General features: G+C 40.4%; 1 protein-coding gene across 5 annotated transcripts in view; it reads left to right on the top strand.

The window, feature by feature from the left end:
- The first annotated feature begins 3860 nt into the window (after positions 1–3860).
- Positions 3861–14431, top strand: part of pitpnm3 (PITPNM family member 3) — a 131619-nt gene continuing 121048 nt past the window's right edge. Inside the window, exons 1-2 of one of the 5 annotated variants that reach the window (XM_044118545.1) lie at positions 3861–4295; positions 5571–6115. In XM_044118545.1, the coding sequence (XP_043974480.1) occupies positions 6091–6115 (25 nt within the window). In that variant the 5' untranslated portion in view covers positions 3861–4295; positions 5571–6090. Of the gene's footprint in view, positions 4296–4327; positions 4615–4668; positions 6116–14431 lie in introns of those variants that run through there. The other 4 variants (XM_044118544.1, XM_044118548.1, XM_044118547.1 and 1 more) reach the window with 4 other exon arrangements.

Raw genomic sequence — 14431 nt, 5'->3', positions numbered from 1 at the left:
TGGAATCGTCGGGAGGTAATGCCGGTTCTCTGATGATACGGGTCTGCTACGGGTCAGAAACGCAGAGGACAAATCGGAATATGCAGCTAATGTGATGTAACGCATTCCATCAGGTGATAAACTTTCATTACACAGTCACCTAAAGTTTTGCTTTATATTAGGGCTGAAACGGTTAATTGTGGTGAATCGATTATTGAAATAATCGTCAGCTAATTTAGCATTTGCTTAATCGTTAACTGGAGTATAAAGACTCAACGGAAAAAAAACAAACATTTGGTGATTAAAACAACATAGTCAGAGCACTAATAAAGCCAAAACGGTGCAAAAAACATATGCATTTTGGATTTAAGATAAAAAAAAAATAAAAAAAACATACACTAAAGGAATGCTTTGTTATTGCATCTTATTCAATAACATTTTTATTTTGTAATTTAAAAATGGAACTGAATTATTGTAATCTTAATGTATTTTTACTATTGAATGATAAAGGCTTAAGTGTAGAACATGCCCAATTTTTTTCTCATCTGATTAATCAGTTAGTCATCAGAATAATTATTACTAAAATATTCACTAGAGCTTGTTTTTAAATAAACTAGGCTGGTAGAGGCATATTCCAAAAGACCTGGCTATACAATTCGGTTCAATTCAAGAAAATTTTATTAATCCCAGAGGAAAATTGAATGTTGTAATTAGAGGTGTGCGATACTGCATATTTTTGTATCGATTTGAGACCAAGTAAATACAGGAGAAGTATCGCCGATACTTCTACCGATATTTTTTTGTTATTCAAGTTTGATGTACCTCTAAACTTCTGACTTCTTGGAATAATTTTGTTGAAACTCGGGACAGAATTTGGACAGAGTTTATAGGTGCCAACAAAATGCTTTGGTGACATATATTTACATGACAAACTGAAACAAAACAAGTTGTTTCGCTTCTTTTCTTCCAAAACAAAGTGCAAAAAAATACTGACTTTGAAGAAAATTGTGTATTTTGTATTACAACTAGAGGGTTGTGGTTTGATATAAAATATGGATAATATTGATAAAATGTTGTAGATGCTAATGATGGCTGTGGACAAGAAAGCTTTCCTGTAGCTGTCTGTGTTACAGCGGTTGAAATTAGACCTCTGACTAGAGAATGTTTTGTCTGTAGTTTTCTTGATTTTTATGAAGATAAAAATCCTTCTTTGCGCCATCATCTCCAGAGGTTCCACAGTCATCCTCAGAACAGAACCAGCCTTCTTTATCAGCCATAAATCATTTTTACTTTGCGTCGGTCATAAAATCCCCTACAAAATACATCAAAGATTGCGATTATAATTGGAAATGTGAGGAAAAGGCCAAAGGCGAGTGAATATTTCTCTGAGCCGCTGTACTGTACACATGCAGAGGCTCCTGTGAAAAGACCAGAATTAGCAACTGTTTTGCACATGATCATAATTTATAATCATCGGAGGAGGTTAGACCTTGCCTCCGGCCGGCGCTGACTCATTACCAGAGCTCATTTCCAAACCCGGTCAGGATTTCACTGTTTGTGGTGCTTTGAGGGGGGACAGTTATGTGTTGGTAAAGTATGTCAAGTACTTGACATTTAAGTTGGGAGTTGTGTTTTTGTTTTTTTTTCAGCTGCTGCTCTGTATTCGTATCAGACGGATGTGAAGTCCTCAGGCTTATTAGTCATGCTGGTAGCAAGGTTGGTCATTGTTGAGCAGTCTGTCAGGCAGGACTGCCACAGCGCGCATTCTAATGTCTTCTGATGCAAATGTGTAGACTTTGGTTAAATCATTTCTTAGGCTGTGTTTTATTCCGGAGACACACAAAACAATGGGAGATCTGAGCTAGCAGTCAACATGAATATATATCCTTCTAATATTTTGGAGGAAGCGTCACTTAGAGTCGTGGTGATCTTACTGGTTTTTAAATGTTTAAATCTGTATACTTATTGCTCTAAAAGTTTTTGTAATATGTTTTCTGATTGACACATTTTGGAAAACTAACATTTTTCAGCACATTATTTGAGCTTTGCATCATGTTATTTACTCCCTCATCAAAAACCTTGACTCTTCCATGTATGTTTGAGAAATCCTTCAGCTTCCTGTGGGAGCCATTCAGCTGTGCAAAATGGCTGAATGAACCGAAGGCGCATCCTCTCTCTTTTCTAGGTGCAGCTGCAATTTCCAAGCTTCTGAGCTTCCGCCTCACAGAGCAGCCTTTCCCCGTGATCTCTCCACTCAGCTCCTTCAGACTAGCCAGCAGCAATTAGCAAACACCTGGTGGAACTGTACATCTGCCGAGCTCATTATACGAGCTACTTCTGAATGCAGCGCTGGTAAAAATGTTGTTAAAGGGTTAATAGAGGGGCTATGTTGTGATGACTTACTGAGGGCACAGTTTCAGAAAGCAGGAGTTTTTAAAGAGACAGAAGCCCAATTTCAAGGTATTAAATTAGGAAGTAAAATTTCTAATAAGTCACGTGTGATACATACAACATTTTTATAGCAAACTGAAGTTAATATATCGCTACTTGATTGTGCTATAAAATGGCAATATGTGCCTGGAAAACAAATAATACTGCCCCTTTAAATGACCATCTAATGTGGCTCATCTAGTTATCATCTGTCAGTTTTGCTCATACCCGGAGTTTGACATTTTTGCTCATTGTGACTCAGATTGGATGGAGAGCATCTGTAAAATGCATCTTTCAGTTTTTGCAAGTTGGATTTAAGTCTAGACTTTGACTGGGCCATTCTAACAGATGAACATGTACTAAATTAAAACCATTCTATTGAGACTGACTATGTTTATGGTTGTTGTCTTGTTAAAAAATAAACTTCCACTTGAAGTCTTTTGCTGATTTTCTTTTTTGCATTCATTTATTGTGTTTTACATTTTTGTCTTGATTGAAGGTGACTCAACATTTATCTTTGTGTTACTATTACTACTTAATTTTATTTCACTTCCCTTCAACTAATGCCAGTTTGCCCCTGCAAGTGAAAAGCACCCATTTGTAAAAATGCTATACAGTTTGATTCTTGTTATCTGACCAGAGCATTTTCGTCCTCACCGTTCCCCTGCTTTAAACTGAAGTTCTTCCTGCTTTCTTTCAAAGTTTGCTTCTTCCTTGCCATTTTCCTATTGGCCAGATTTGCGTGACTATAACCTGTCCCCAGATTCTTTCACTTGAGCAGAGTTCCTTCTTGGTTACTCCTCTGACTAATGCCCTTCTTGCTCACCTTGTCAGTGTAGGCAGGTGACCATGTCACGGGAGGCCTACAGCTGGGTCAAAACATTATTTTTTCATTTTCAGATGGTGGATGGAAGCGCTTTGTGAGAAAAGCTTCAATCTTACGGCGCTGTATTATTGCCTCACCCTGCTTTAAGCCTCCACACACCTTTATTCCTGACTTATGTGTGTGTCTGCTGGTCTTCATGATGCTATTTGTTCTCTGTTCAGGCAGCGAGGAAGACCTCTGCCTGCAGATGTACCTGAATAAGAGAGAAACGAGATGAATTACTGTGGTACCTTTCAGGAGATACATAAGTAAAGTAAAAAAAAAGTATTACAAATGATATATTTCTTGTGATTTTTTTTTTCTCAATTTACTAGCCTAGCTGTGATATAAAGTGCATTTGTCTGCCCACAAGGTCTGAAATAAAAAACATGCACCTTAGCAACTTCTTTTTGCTGACCGGCCAGTATGCTGTATTTTGCAACTCTTTAATAGCTCTTAATGCACTTTGTGCTGCTGTAGCAGATTTTCCCTCTGTTTCCCAGAAAGCCCCGCAGTGGTTATAAACAGAGTTCCCTGGGAGAGTTTCAGTGACATCTTTGCAGCCGAGTTCTTAGTTGTGTCTCTTAATGACAGTGAAAGCTAGGCTTCAAGCATATGATGAAAGCTCTGCAAACGCCAACTGATTAAATTCAATTAGCCTTTTTTCTCTGTCTCTCTCTTGGACGCTGTCAGTTCAGTCATTTGGTGTAATCAGTGCTATCTGTCTCCTCGACATTCTGGCCTTGAGGGCGTTTCCATTAGTTTTCCTCTGTGGAATCTGAGCTCAGTGCTGCGCACAAGTAGCAGGCCGTCGCTGACTTTCACGACAATAACAAATTACTTTTGTGTGTTCCTTTTGGAGCTTGGTAATGTAGCATGTCCATCTTTTATATTCCAGGGCGACGGCTCAGTCACAGGCACATTTTTCCGTGGTTTTTGTTGGTGTAGACGTGTGGGGCTTTGACGATGACAGGATCTCATGCGTGATCCCATTTGAGGAAGCAAAGGATGGCAACAGCAGGTGCTACTAGGGCCACTTCACACACGATAACGGCGTAATGTGTGAGAGGAGCTATTTAAAGGCAATCATGGTCAAGTGTTGCAGCTCAGATATGGACTTAAGAGTGAATTAAGATTTAGCTGTAAGGTGAAACATCTGCTGGATGAAAACGCTCCAAAGAAAATCTGTGGGAAAGTGAATCAAGGGCTTAATTTTGTCCCTGGGAGAAGCAGGAGTTACTTCAGTGATTCAGAGTTAACAAGGGTGATGGCTCTCACTTCCACATGCAGCATTCCTGTTCTTTTAATTTTCCACATTTTTTTCATGCTACAACCTAAAGGTCAGTCTGTTTTGTTTGGATTTTATGAGATGTGCCGACACATGATAGGACATTATGAACTGAAAGGAAAAGGGTAGCTGGTATTCTTTTTTTCAGCCTTCTAGTTAAAAAGTCGGAAATAGACATGGCGACGCCATAGACAGTTTGCAGTACCTCTTACAATGTAAGCTTTACTTCCCGCTTTGAGTTTATGGTTGCATACGTGATGTAACATTGATGTTAGACGCACTCTGACATGCGTGTCTTGTAACATAAACTAGTTTTCGCCACATCTTACTGCTTTTGATACAAAGAGCCGTCATTTGGAAACGCCAAGTCAGCCTGAGGCCGACTTTGTGTTTGAATATGGCTGCTCCTTGCAGCTGAAGTTAGATGTGTAGGGAATATGTTTATCTTACAAACACTTGCCTGTGTCTAAAACAAATGTTGCACCTGCAACTCTAAATTGACCAAATTAAACGTTGTGTTTTCTCATTGAAAGTAAAGCTTAAAATGCTAGTAAGAGGTACCGGTAACAATGTTTATGGGCGTCGCCATGTTGGAATTCAGACTTCTTAACTAGAACGCGCGAGTTCCCACTTTGCAGGTGGACGCAGTTCGTAATGAGGGTAGTGGGAGTATCTCCTAGTGTCCCGGTAGGAAATCCGACTTCGAAGGTCGTTCCAGTTTATTTTTCTGACTGAGAAGTGGGAATTTTCAAATTCTGAGTAGCTGGTCAGAAAATATAACAAAGCAACTACAAGTTACAAGAATATTTCGCAAAGACTTAAAGCAACAAATGACATTGACTGTAACTTTGTGGACTTCTAAGCCTGTATTTATTACGTTGTAAGCTGGTTCTTGTCACCTGGCTTTCCAATTGCTGCCCTTATCAATTGCTTGTCTTGCTGAATAGGTGTAAACCTTTATATTCCCTTAACAAGTCCGCCTTCCGTTTTTACTTTGGCTTTTTTGAGGGGTGAGTCCTGATTCTGAGAACATGAAGACACAGAGGACGGCGGCCTTTCAGCGGCATCAGTCCGGGACTGCGCGCACCGCTGGAGGCAGTCGAGCTGCAGAGCGGAGCCTCTGTGTGTGTGAAGCAACTCCGGCTGATGTTTGAGGCGGAGAGGAGAAGAGAGAGACGGACGGGAAGAGCGGGAGCTGTGGTGGACATGACATTTGAGCAAAGTCTGAACAGGAACAACGCGCTGCCCAAAGTAGCTATGTCTGCGGCACGGCGCTCCGCTGGACTTCGCACAGGTGAATCAGAACTCCGCAGTGGCTTCAAGCCCCTTTTCTTCCGCCGCTGAACGGAGATTCGGAGGAGGGAGCAGAAGCGACGAGGCAGTGCCCGTTTCACCCCGCTACAGTCTGGCAGGTGCAGCCGCCAGGAGAGAGGGGCGGAGGGAGGCAGAGCTGCTGCCTAATTAACTCCCCGACGAGCAAGAACACAGGGACGGCTTGCGGAAACAGGTGCGCACCGGAGAGGACGCTATGTCAAAGGAGACAAAAGGAAGAGGTAAGGGGGACGTCACATCACCGGTGGTCTCGTGCTAACAGGTAGACCTCTGTGTCTCGCGCTGGTTCGGCTGCGGCTGTTTGCTTGAATGCATGGAGGGGATGGATGGATGGATGGATGGATGGATGGATGGAGTCCGTGACGGAATGCGCGACAATCGCCACGGACTCCCGCATGTGAGACAGCCCCCCCTGGTTCGGTCCGGTCCGGTCCTCTTCTGCGAGCTGGTCTCCCTCATGTCCCTGTTTGTCCGCGTTTCCCCGCAGGTGACACAAGTCAGTGGGGGTCAAATGTTATAGAATAGACATTGAGGTGAAGACGAACCTGTCTTTTACTGTTCCACATTTTCTGGCTTGCTGCTGGTGTTAGAATTCAGACAGCTCACATTATAGAAGTTCAGTCAGAGGCTCAAATATTAGCAATGGCAAAGTAAAAAAAAAAAAAAGAAGAAGAAGAAAAACCCAGCAGAATACAGAGCGCTTTAGTGTGCTAATAATAGCAGGGAGGTTTTTTTTTTAATGCAGCTCATTTGATTGCTGAACTGGATTTGCAGAAATGAGAGCTGGCAGGATCAGCATGACTGGAGGCCTTTGAAGTCATGACATTTCTGTTGCATGAAAAGGTTCATTGTTGCTCTCTGGAAGAGGAGGAAAAAAAGGATTATATTGCTGCACGTGTGCCACCTGTTTGCATTGTGTCAGTCATAGAAAGATCCGATTTGAAGCATCTTCTTTTGGATTCGCCGGAGATCAGAAGGCTTGATCATACTCGCTGGAATAAGATGCGATGATTAACTTACGGAATGGGTTTTCCTCCCATCCTCATGAGCCAGTCTGTGAATCTCCTGCAGCTCCTGACTCCTTGTTCTGCACGTGGCCTCTGCGCTCTGACCTTTCCCACAGGCCCAGGAGCGGACAGGGCACTTTCCCACAGGGATCAATGACATTTCAGATTATTGTCAAGTTAAGTGGTGACAAAACGTCTCACGACAGTGTAGGGGATTTCATTTGTTGCAGCCTGTGGATTTAAAGCAATGTCCTTTCATGCATGCCAGGGCGCAGGGTGCACACGCTTTAATATAGATGTGTGAAGCGATACACGTTTGATTTGGTTGTTTTGCGAATATGAGAAATGTGGTGTGCATTTGTGTTCAACCCCTTGAATACGATGCCCTTAAATTGGACCCTGTATAAGGAGTTGCGTTAAAAAATCACCAAAGTATGACGTTGCATTCACACCACCACCCCTGTGTAGCTCGCTTTAATCAAACTCAATATTTGTTTGCCTTGAAAGTCTGGTTTGGTGCAATCGAATGCGCAATCAAATTCTGATGCAGACCAAAAAAAGCAAACTCTGGTCCGGCTAAAAACCTAGGTCTCGATTCGGTTGAAGCAGGAAGTGAACTGTAGCACTGGGAATCTTGGGTAAATCCAAACTAAACAAACGTGAGAGTCTAATGCCAGCAGGAGAAAGCGACCCGTTGTCTGTTACCAAAGACAAAAGACGAATCCTACGGTCGATAAAATCTGACGCTACTCTATTTTTGTTTCCGTTTCACAAAGAAGAAAGTTGCGCTGACGTCTGCTTCGGATGTTTTTGTGTCATTTCCTTCAGTAATTCTTGATGCAGCGCCACCCTGGGTGAAGGGGGTGAACAGGTTTATCAAAGGGTTTGGGTGGTTTGACACAATGCCATGTGAATGCGTACCGCACCAGCTGAAAATGTAACCAATGTTGCAACTCTGGCCCCCAATTGAACCAAGTCTACCGGACAATCAGGTGGGAGAAACACCCTTCGTAGCCTGTGGAACCTCTGGAGGAGCTGCAGAGATCCACATGTCAATTTGGAGACTCTGTTGGCAGGATAACTCATTCAAAAGTTCAAAGTTGCTCTCCATCCAATCTGACTGGCTTGGACTATTTTAGAAAGGAGAAACAACAGAAACCTTATTTAGTGACTGTCCAAATTTTATAAAGACATAAAGTCTGAATTTATTGACTCTTTTCATATTTACTGGTTAAAAAAAATTAAAGCCATTTATGTAGACGTTAAAACACAATGAAAAACTCAAACACTTTAAACTGTATGCTTATTCTCTTTTCTTCCCCAGACAAATTACCCAGCAGAGTATTCCAGAAAGGTTACTACTCAGACATGAGCTTATGTGTAGCTGGATCAATTTAGATCAATGGGGCAAACAGGAACAAATTAGCACTAACAGGACAAATACACATTGTCAAATTGCATAAATCAAACTAAATTAACTTCATCAAACGTTAATAGGCGGCAGGAGCAAGGTTTGAAAGCCGGCGGGCAGCATACAGATTGGGGAAGATGAATTTAATTTCAACAATAATGCTAAAACATCTGGGCTGCGGTTAAAATTATTTATCTATATACGCAATGCGCTCTTTGCTATTTGTGGGTTTACTTCCCACAGCTCCTGAAAACTGGTCTTGGAGATAAAAGCACCAACTTCAGAGGCTTTTCATCAATCAGATGAGGAAACCGCATCATGGTACCCCAGCTGAAAAATAGACCCTTCAGCCGGGCTGAAGGTGAACAAACGGATGGCGACGGGGTTTATACGTCCAGTTGTGGTCCAGCCTCTCCAGACACTGCTAACCATGACCAGCAGCAAGTTCAAAACAGCAATAAGTCTGATTTAAAAACGTAATAAAATGGCACGTTTTTAGAGATTTTTTTTTTATTTTTTTTGGAAATTGTACACAGTTTCTGCAAAGTGTGGGGAAAATTCTGGAAATATTTCGAGTTTGATTTCAGGGGTTTCCATAGTGATCAAAATGTTTGGGGCTGTCACAACAGCAAATTTAGCTGGATGCTAAATTGTCTCGGTAGTAGTAGCAATAAAACATAGTATTATTGTTGTGAGACCATTTTCAGGTACGACATTGATTATGGCAAGTTTCCTCTCTCAGTGATAAATAAACTTTCATTTTGTATGGAATACTAAAAACTGGTATTGCAAGATATTTTAAATATTAACAATACAATTCAACCAAAAACATTAAATAAAATGAAAATGGAAACCATCAAAATGGAAAATATTGAGCTAATTTTAATTTGTCATATAATTAACTGCCAAATTGATTTTCTTATTGCAAAAGGTTTAAATACTGTTTAACTTTTCATTTGTTATTGTCTAAAGAATCCGTCCGTCCATCCAATTCCTCTGTATGCTGTTTTTGCAGGTTCAATATCTGAAGCCAGCACTGTGGAAATGTCTGCAGCAAATCCTGATAGAAAAACAAATTAATTGAGAAGCTTGCGTTCACCAGAAATCAGACATGTAGTCGTCTATTTTTAGCAGAGAGTCTCTCAAAAGACAAATGAGCTTCTCTGGTTGTATTGATTTTTTTTTTATTTTTTTTTTTTTTTATTAATCAAACAGCTGCAGCCGGATGTTTTCCTCCTATTAATCTTTTTTTATATATTTATTTGAGCCCTGGCGTAAAATTCTCCTGCTAATAAAAAACGCACACTGAGGTTATTTATGACCTCAGTGACCTGACCGGATTTTTCTTTATGAAACAAAAATCAGCTACGCAACGTTTCAGTGGTTGTGAGGCTGTCGGGAATGTAGTTGCATTTAAAGCGCTTTGTGTTTCAGCTACCATCACTTTACTGATCTAAATGTTCCAACTTCTTACATTCATCAGTTTTTAAACCTATGAAAATAGTCCCACCACCTGTAAAGACTTTTTAAATTTGTAAGTGTGGCTCATGTGTAAAGCTGTTGTCATTTGCAAATAGAGATTTAATCTGATTTAGTCCATCTGAATCACTTTAAGAACTTGACTGTATGCAATACAGTGCATCAACCGGAAGGCATTTATTGGTGCCCCAGGTAGAAATTTATGAAAAGCTTTAGAAGAAATCAACTTTTATCACAGTACTAGACTATTTCACTGAAAGTTTTAGGAAGATGCAAACTGTAACTCGTAATACAATGCGGTAAAATGAGACCGATGCGTCTTCCTTCACACTATTTTGTTCCAGACTTTTGTTTCAATAGTTTGCGAGATCAAAATTTGATAGGAACACAATACTCCATGAATGCCACAGTAGCATGTACAATTTGACCACATATCAGTATTTTTGGGCTGTTTTAAAAAATTCTGCTGTGTAATTAGCACAGCTCTCATATGTGCCTCTGCTATAAAACTGTGACTTGGATATCGTAGCAATGAAAATTAAAATTTTAATCTCACGTTATGCAATCCTGTCTGCACTAATGATTTACTCACCTCAGCTTGCTGGATGCTTGAAACAGGAAGTTATGGCTTAACTAATGTTCTGATTGATTTGGGTGATAACTTTTCTGACCCTTCGGGAGCATTCATAGAAGACAGATTTACTGGATGGGAAAAGTGACTCACCCTGTCCTGATGCTGTTAAAACAATACAAATTCACCCCAATACATATACTCTCTTCAGGATGTGTAGGATAATAAATCAATACCCATATCTATTATGATAGACATATGATCAATATAAATAGATAATACATCTGACAGAATATTCAATATATAGAATATTCAATTAGTTGCGATTCAGAATGGCATTCTGGGAGATGTAGGCAGAAGAAAGGCTTTATCTTCTCTGTCTCTCACAGCAAGCTAAGCAAGGTCAGTGGCATCAACTAACTCACTCTGGTTACTTAGCAACGAGTAACTTGCGCAATTTCAGGTTTTGCCATTGTGCCTAAAAACTGCTATAAACGGGGAAGGTCACGCCATCAGCTTGGCATTATTTCAAATATTCCAAACAAAAAACAAATAGATAATTATTGATATCGTCTGTGATAAGTTATATTGTGATAAGTTTTTCAGAAATATCGTCCAGCCCTACATTGACGTGAAAGATGTGGGTCCCAAACCCCCACCTCCAAATTTAGAATTGTATATTTCTGAATCTTTTTACATTCTGGAATATTTTCTATAGAAAACAAAGGAGCCCAGTGGCACACAGGAGCTCCACAGAGGAATGACTCGAACCGTGAACATCCAGGATGGCATCAGAGCTGCAGTATTTGGCAGGTTAAAATCTGCATCAATTGGAATCATGAGCTTCAAATAACAGGGGAGGGCTCGGCGCTAAGAGGCTCAATCATTTGAGGATTTGTGTGAACCTAAATAAAAAAAGTCATGGCTCTCTGGTGGAGAATTTCTGTAAAAAAAAAAAAAAAATTAAAAATCTGTTTTGCTCATTTCTTTCTACCACACCCTTGCAGTCTTGCCCTTTTCCTGCTGCTTGGCCTCAGGTGAAATATGGTGTTACTCATCTCTGGAGATTCAGCACAGCAGAGCATTTCTTCTGGTTTGGATGTAAATGAATCACATTTTTTTCCCCCTTCATTGCTGTCTAAATAAAATAAATATGTCGTGTACCTGCAGCTTTGCTGGGATTTGGCATTGTGCTATAAATAGCTGCTGAATGCCGAGGAGCAATCTCTCTCTCTCTCTCCTTGTCTCTCTCTGCTTTTCTCCTTTTCTCTCCTTGTAAAATTCAATGTTACGAATACTTTTGTGCGTGAAATGTTATTTCAGTCGACTGATGGCACACGTATGTCCGCCAAAAGCAATCAAGTTTCAGTTCATCAGCCATTTCTTGTCACGTAGACGTGACAGATATATGTTATTAGAATTCAACAGCTTGCTGTGTCATGTTGCGTCTTCAGATTAGAAACCGGTCCCCAGAGAGGCCTGTTCGGCAAACAGTGCCCCGGTGTTCTCTGGATATTACAGAGACGTGTGCTAATGCACGCCGCCCGTGACCTCTGTTGTTTTAGTTGATCTTACAAAACGCTGGTAATTTAAATTTAATAGCTGTTTGTCATGGAGAAGCACAGGGGCTTTCGCGTCGGGGCGCAAGCAGCGGCGCGGCCGGCCACGCCTGTTTGGGTTTCAGAGGCGAGGCGAAGCGGCGGGGGAGCGCTACACCTGGTAGCAGAAACTGCTCTTCCTGTTGACCGCTGGTGGAAAAGGCCTGATTACAGAGATGTGGAGGGCAGAGTATTTTTCCTTTCAGTCCTCTGCTTCAGATTTCTGGAGTGTTTAACTGCAGGCAAAGTTATTTTTTTAAAGCACAATTACTCCCTCGGTCAAAATCGAAAGCAATCAGTCTGCGCTTAAAATTTGCCATTTGTCCAGCACCGGTAAATGGTCTGAACTTAGGATCCTATAAAGTGCTGTAGAAAACGTGTTAGGATCACAAGGTGATGGTAGCAAACTGGGGTTCAGGGCCTTCTTCCAGACACTTTGAAGCTGGAAATGGGATGTTTTCCTTCAGGTATTTGGTGCAAATTGTACATTTTATTGTTTGATAATGAATTCCAGATTAGTTTTTCATTTTGCTTTGAGATGCACCAATCTGATATCGATATCTGCATCGGTCCCAATATTGAAAACAATACTAGATTGGTATTGTGACAATGTGCCCGATCCATGATGGCAGATCTATTCATTCTAATTCTATTCTTTGTGCTCTAAGCGACGTCTTGCTTTGCTATAAACTTTACATCATATTTGGAACTCCTAATTGCACTTTCTGAACAATTTGACAGGTTTGTTGCAGTTTTTTATTTTATTTTTTTACATGTTTGGCAAAGGTAGTCAACTTATTGCTTCAGTTTCAGTTCATCTATTTTACATTGGCTGTTTTACTCCTAATTGCACTGACTGAACAAATTCAAGTTTAGTTGTTTTATATGCTAGATCAAGTTTGTGAAGCTGTCCATGTTTTTAAAACATTAAAGAAATTAGTAATTTAAAATTTCTATGTCTGTATCCAGGACTGTTTTTCTCTCTGTATTTATTTGTTTATTTGTTTATTTTTGTTCCAGTCATCCACACCCGGCTACAGTCAGCCACTTCTTGCTCTGCATAACTCTGATTTATAACTCTCGTTCCTGCATGTTTTATATATTTACCTGCTACATCGCAGCAGATTCCAATTGAAGGCTCATTAACAGGCGGCCGCTGACCTTGGTGGCATGCTGAGGAGGTAATTCAACCATTTAAATCAGGTCTTTTGGAGCGGTGACACATCTTAAGCACGCAGGGCAGAGGTTGTTGAACATCAAGATTGAGAAACACGGCTGGATCCATTAGTCTTTATAAAACAGAATGCAGGATGGAATGTTGGCTAAAGTGTATTTGTGCGTTTAGAGGCCATCTTTGAAGATTACATGAATCTTTTTAAATTTCTTTTTTTTTAATCTTTGGTTTTTATTACCCTCTTTCTTCTTCTATTTTTACATTTTCATTTTGAGCTTTGTAAATTGATGTCGGATGTCTGCCTGCTTCTGGGAACTCATTATCAAGATGATGTGATGGAGCAGAAAATAGGTCTATGTTTCTTAAGGCTTGAAATAAATAAAAAAAAAACTAATTGTACCTCTTCAGGAATATTGATGATCTGTTCACTACGTTTTTAGTCGATTTCAAATGCTTATTTAACTGAATAGTTTCATTCTTCTCTGTTTCCCCATTTATAGACCAACACAAATATAACAAGCTCATATTAACTAGATGATCAGTCTGGTTATTTGCACAGGTAGCTTGGTTGAGGCTAACTATAGCTGTGTAGCTGCCGTTGTGAAACTGATTGGTTTGTTTCAACACAATGACTATGCTTTTTTTTTTTTTTGCATATATATTGCCTTAAAGCCAAATTTATCTTTCTTGGTAATGAGGGAAAATCTGTGACTGGGCCAGCAGTACCAGCAGTGCCCAGCCATTCATAGAGAAAATCCAGCTCTGTTTCACTCTATTCTTACGTCAGCATTTTCTCTGACCTCCCAGTAAAACTGTTGTATGTAACTTTTATAAAAAATTGTGTCTTTTCCATATTTCTTAATAATCTGTGGAAAACCTTTTTAGCTCCTTTGCCTTCTCTTTATTTCCTACTGTCATCTGCAGAAATCCACAGCTTCTGGTCAGAAACAACCAATCAGAGCCTGGAAGAGAGTCTTATCTATGTCAATCACGCTTTTTTTTTTTCCATCATAAAGATGCTAATGATGGAGAAACAACTTAACGTTCCAAGAAAACTGTTTATCTGCTGTCATTGGTTGCTGTGCTAACTAAAGTGAGGAAGGGCAGGTGAGCTCTCCGAGGCTGCAAAGCACTTGTGAGCGTCGGACAAGCCGCAGCATCGCAGCGTGACGCCAGCGGTGTCAGGAGGAAATCCAATAAGGTCTTTTCTTCTGCGCGCGGTGGAAGAGGAGGTAATGAGTAGTGTCTGCACTGCTCATTTTAACATGCAACATGCCCGAGTGGAGATGAAGATCAC

The sequence above is a fragment of the Gambusia affinis genome, linkage group LG06 (genome assembly GCF_019740435.1).
Source record: "Gambusia affinis linkage group LG06, SWU_Gaff_1.0, whole genome shotgun sequence".
In the NCBI taxonomy this organism is placed as follows: domain Eukaryota; kingdom Metazoa; phylum Chordata; class Actinopteri; order Cyprinodontiformes; family Poeciliidae; genus Gambusia; species Gambusia affinis.
Note: the sequence above shows the minus strand (reverse complement) of the source record. Positions and strands in the feature narration are given on the sequence as shown.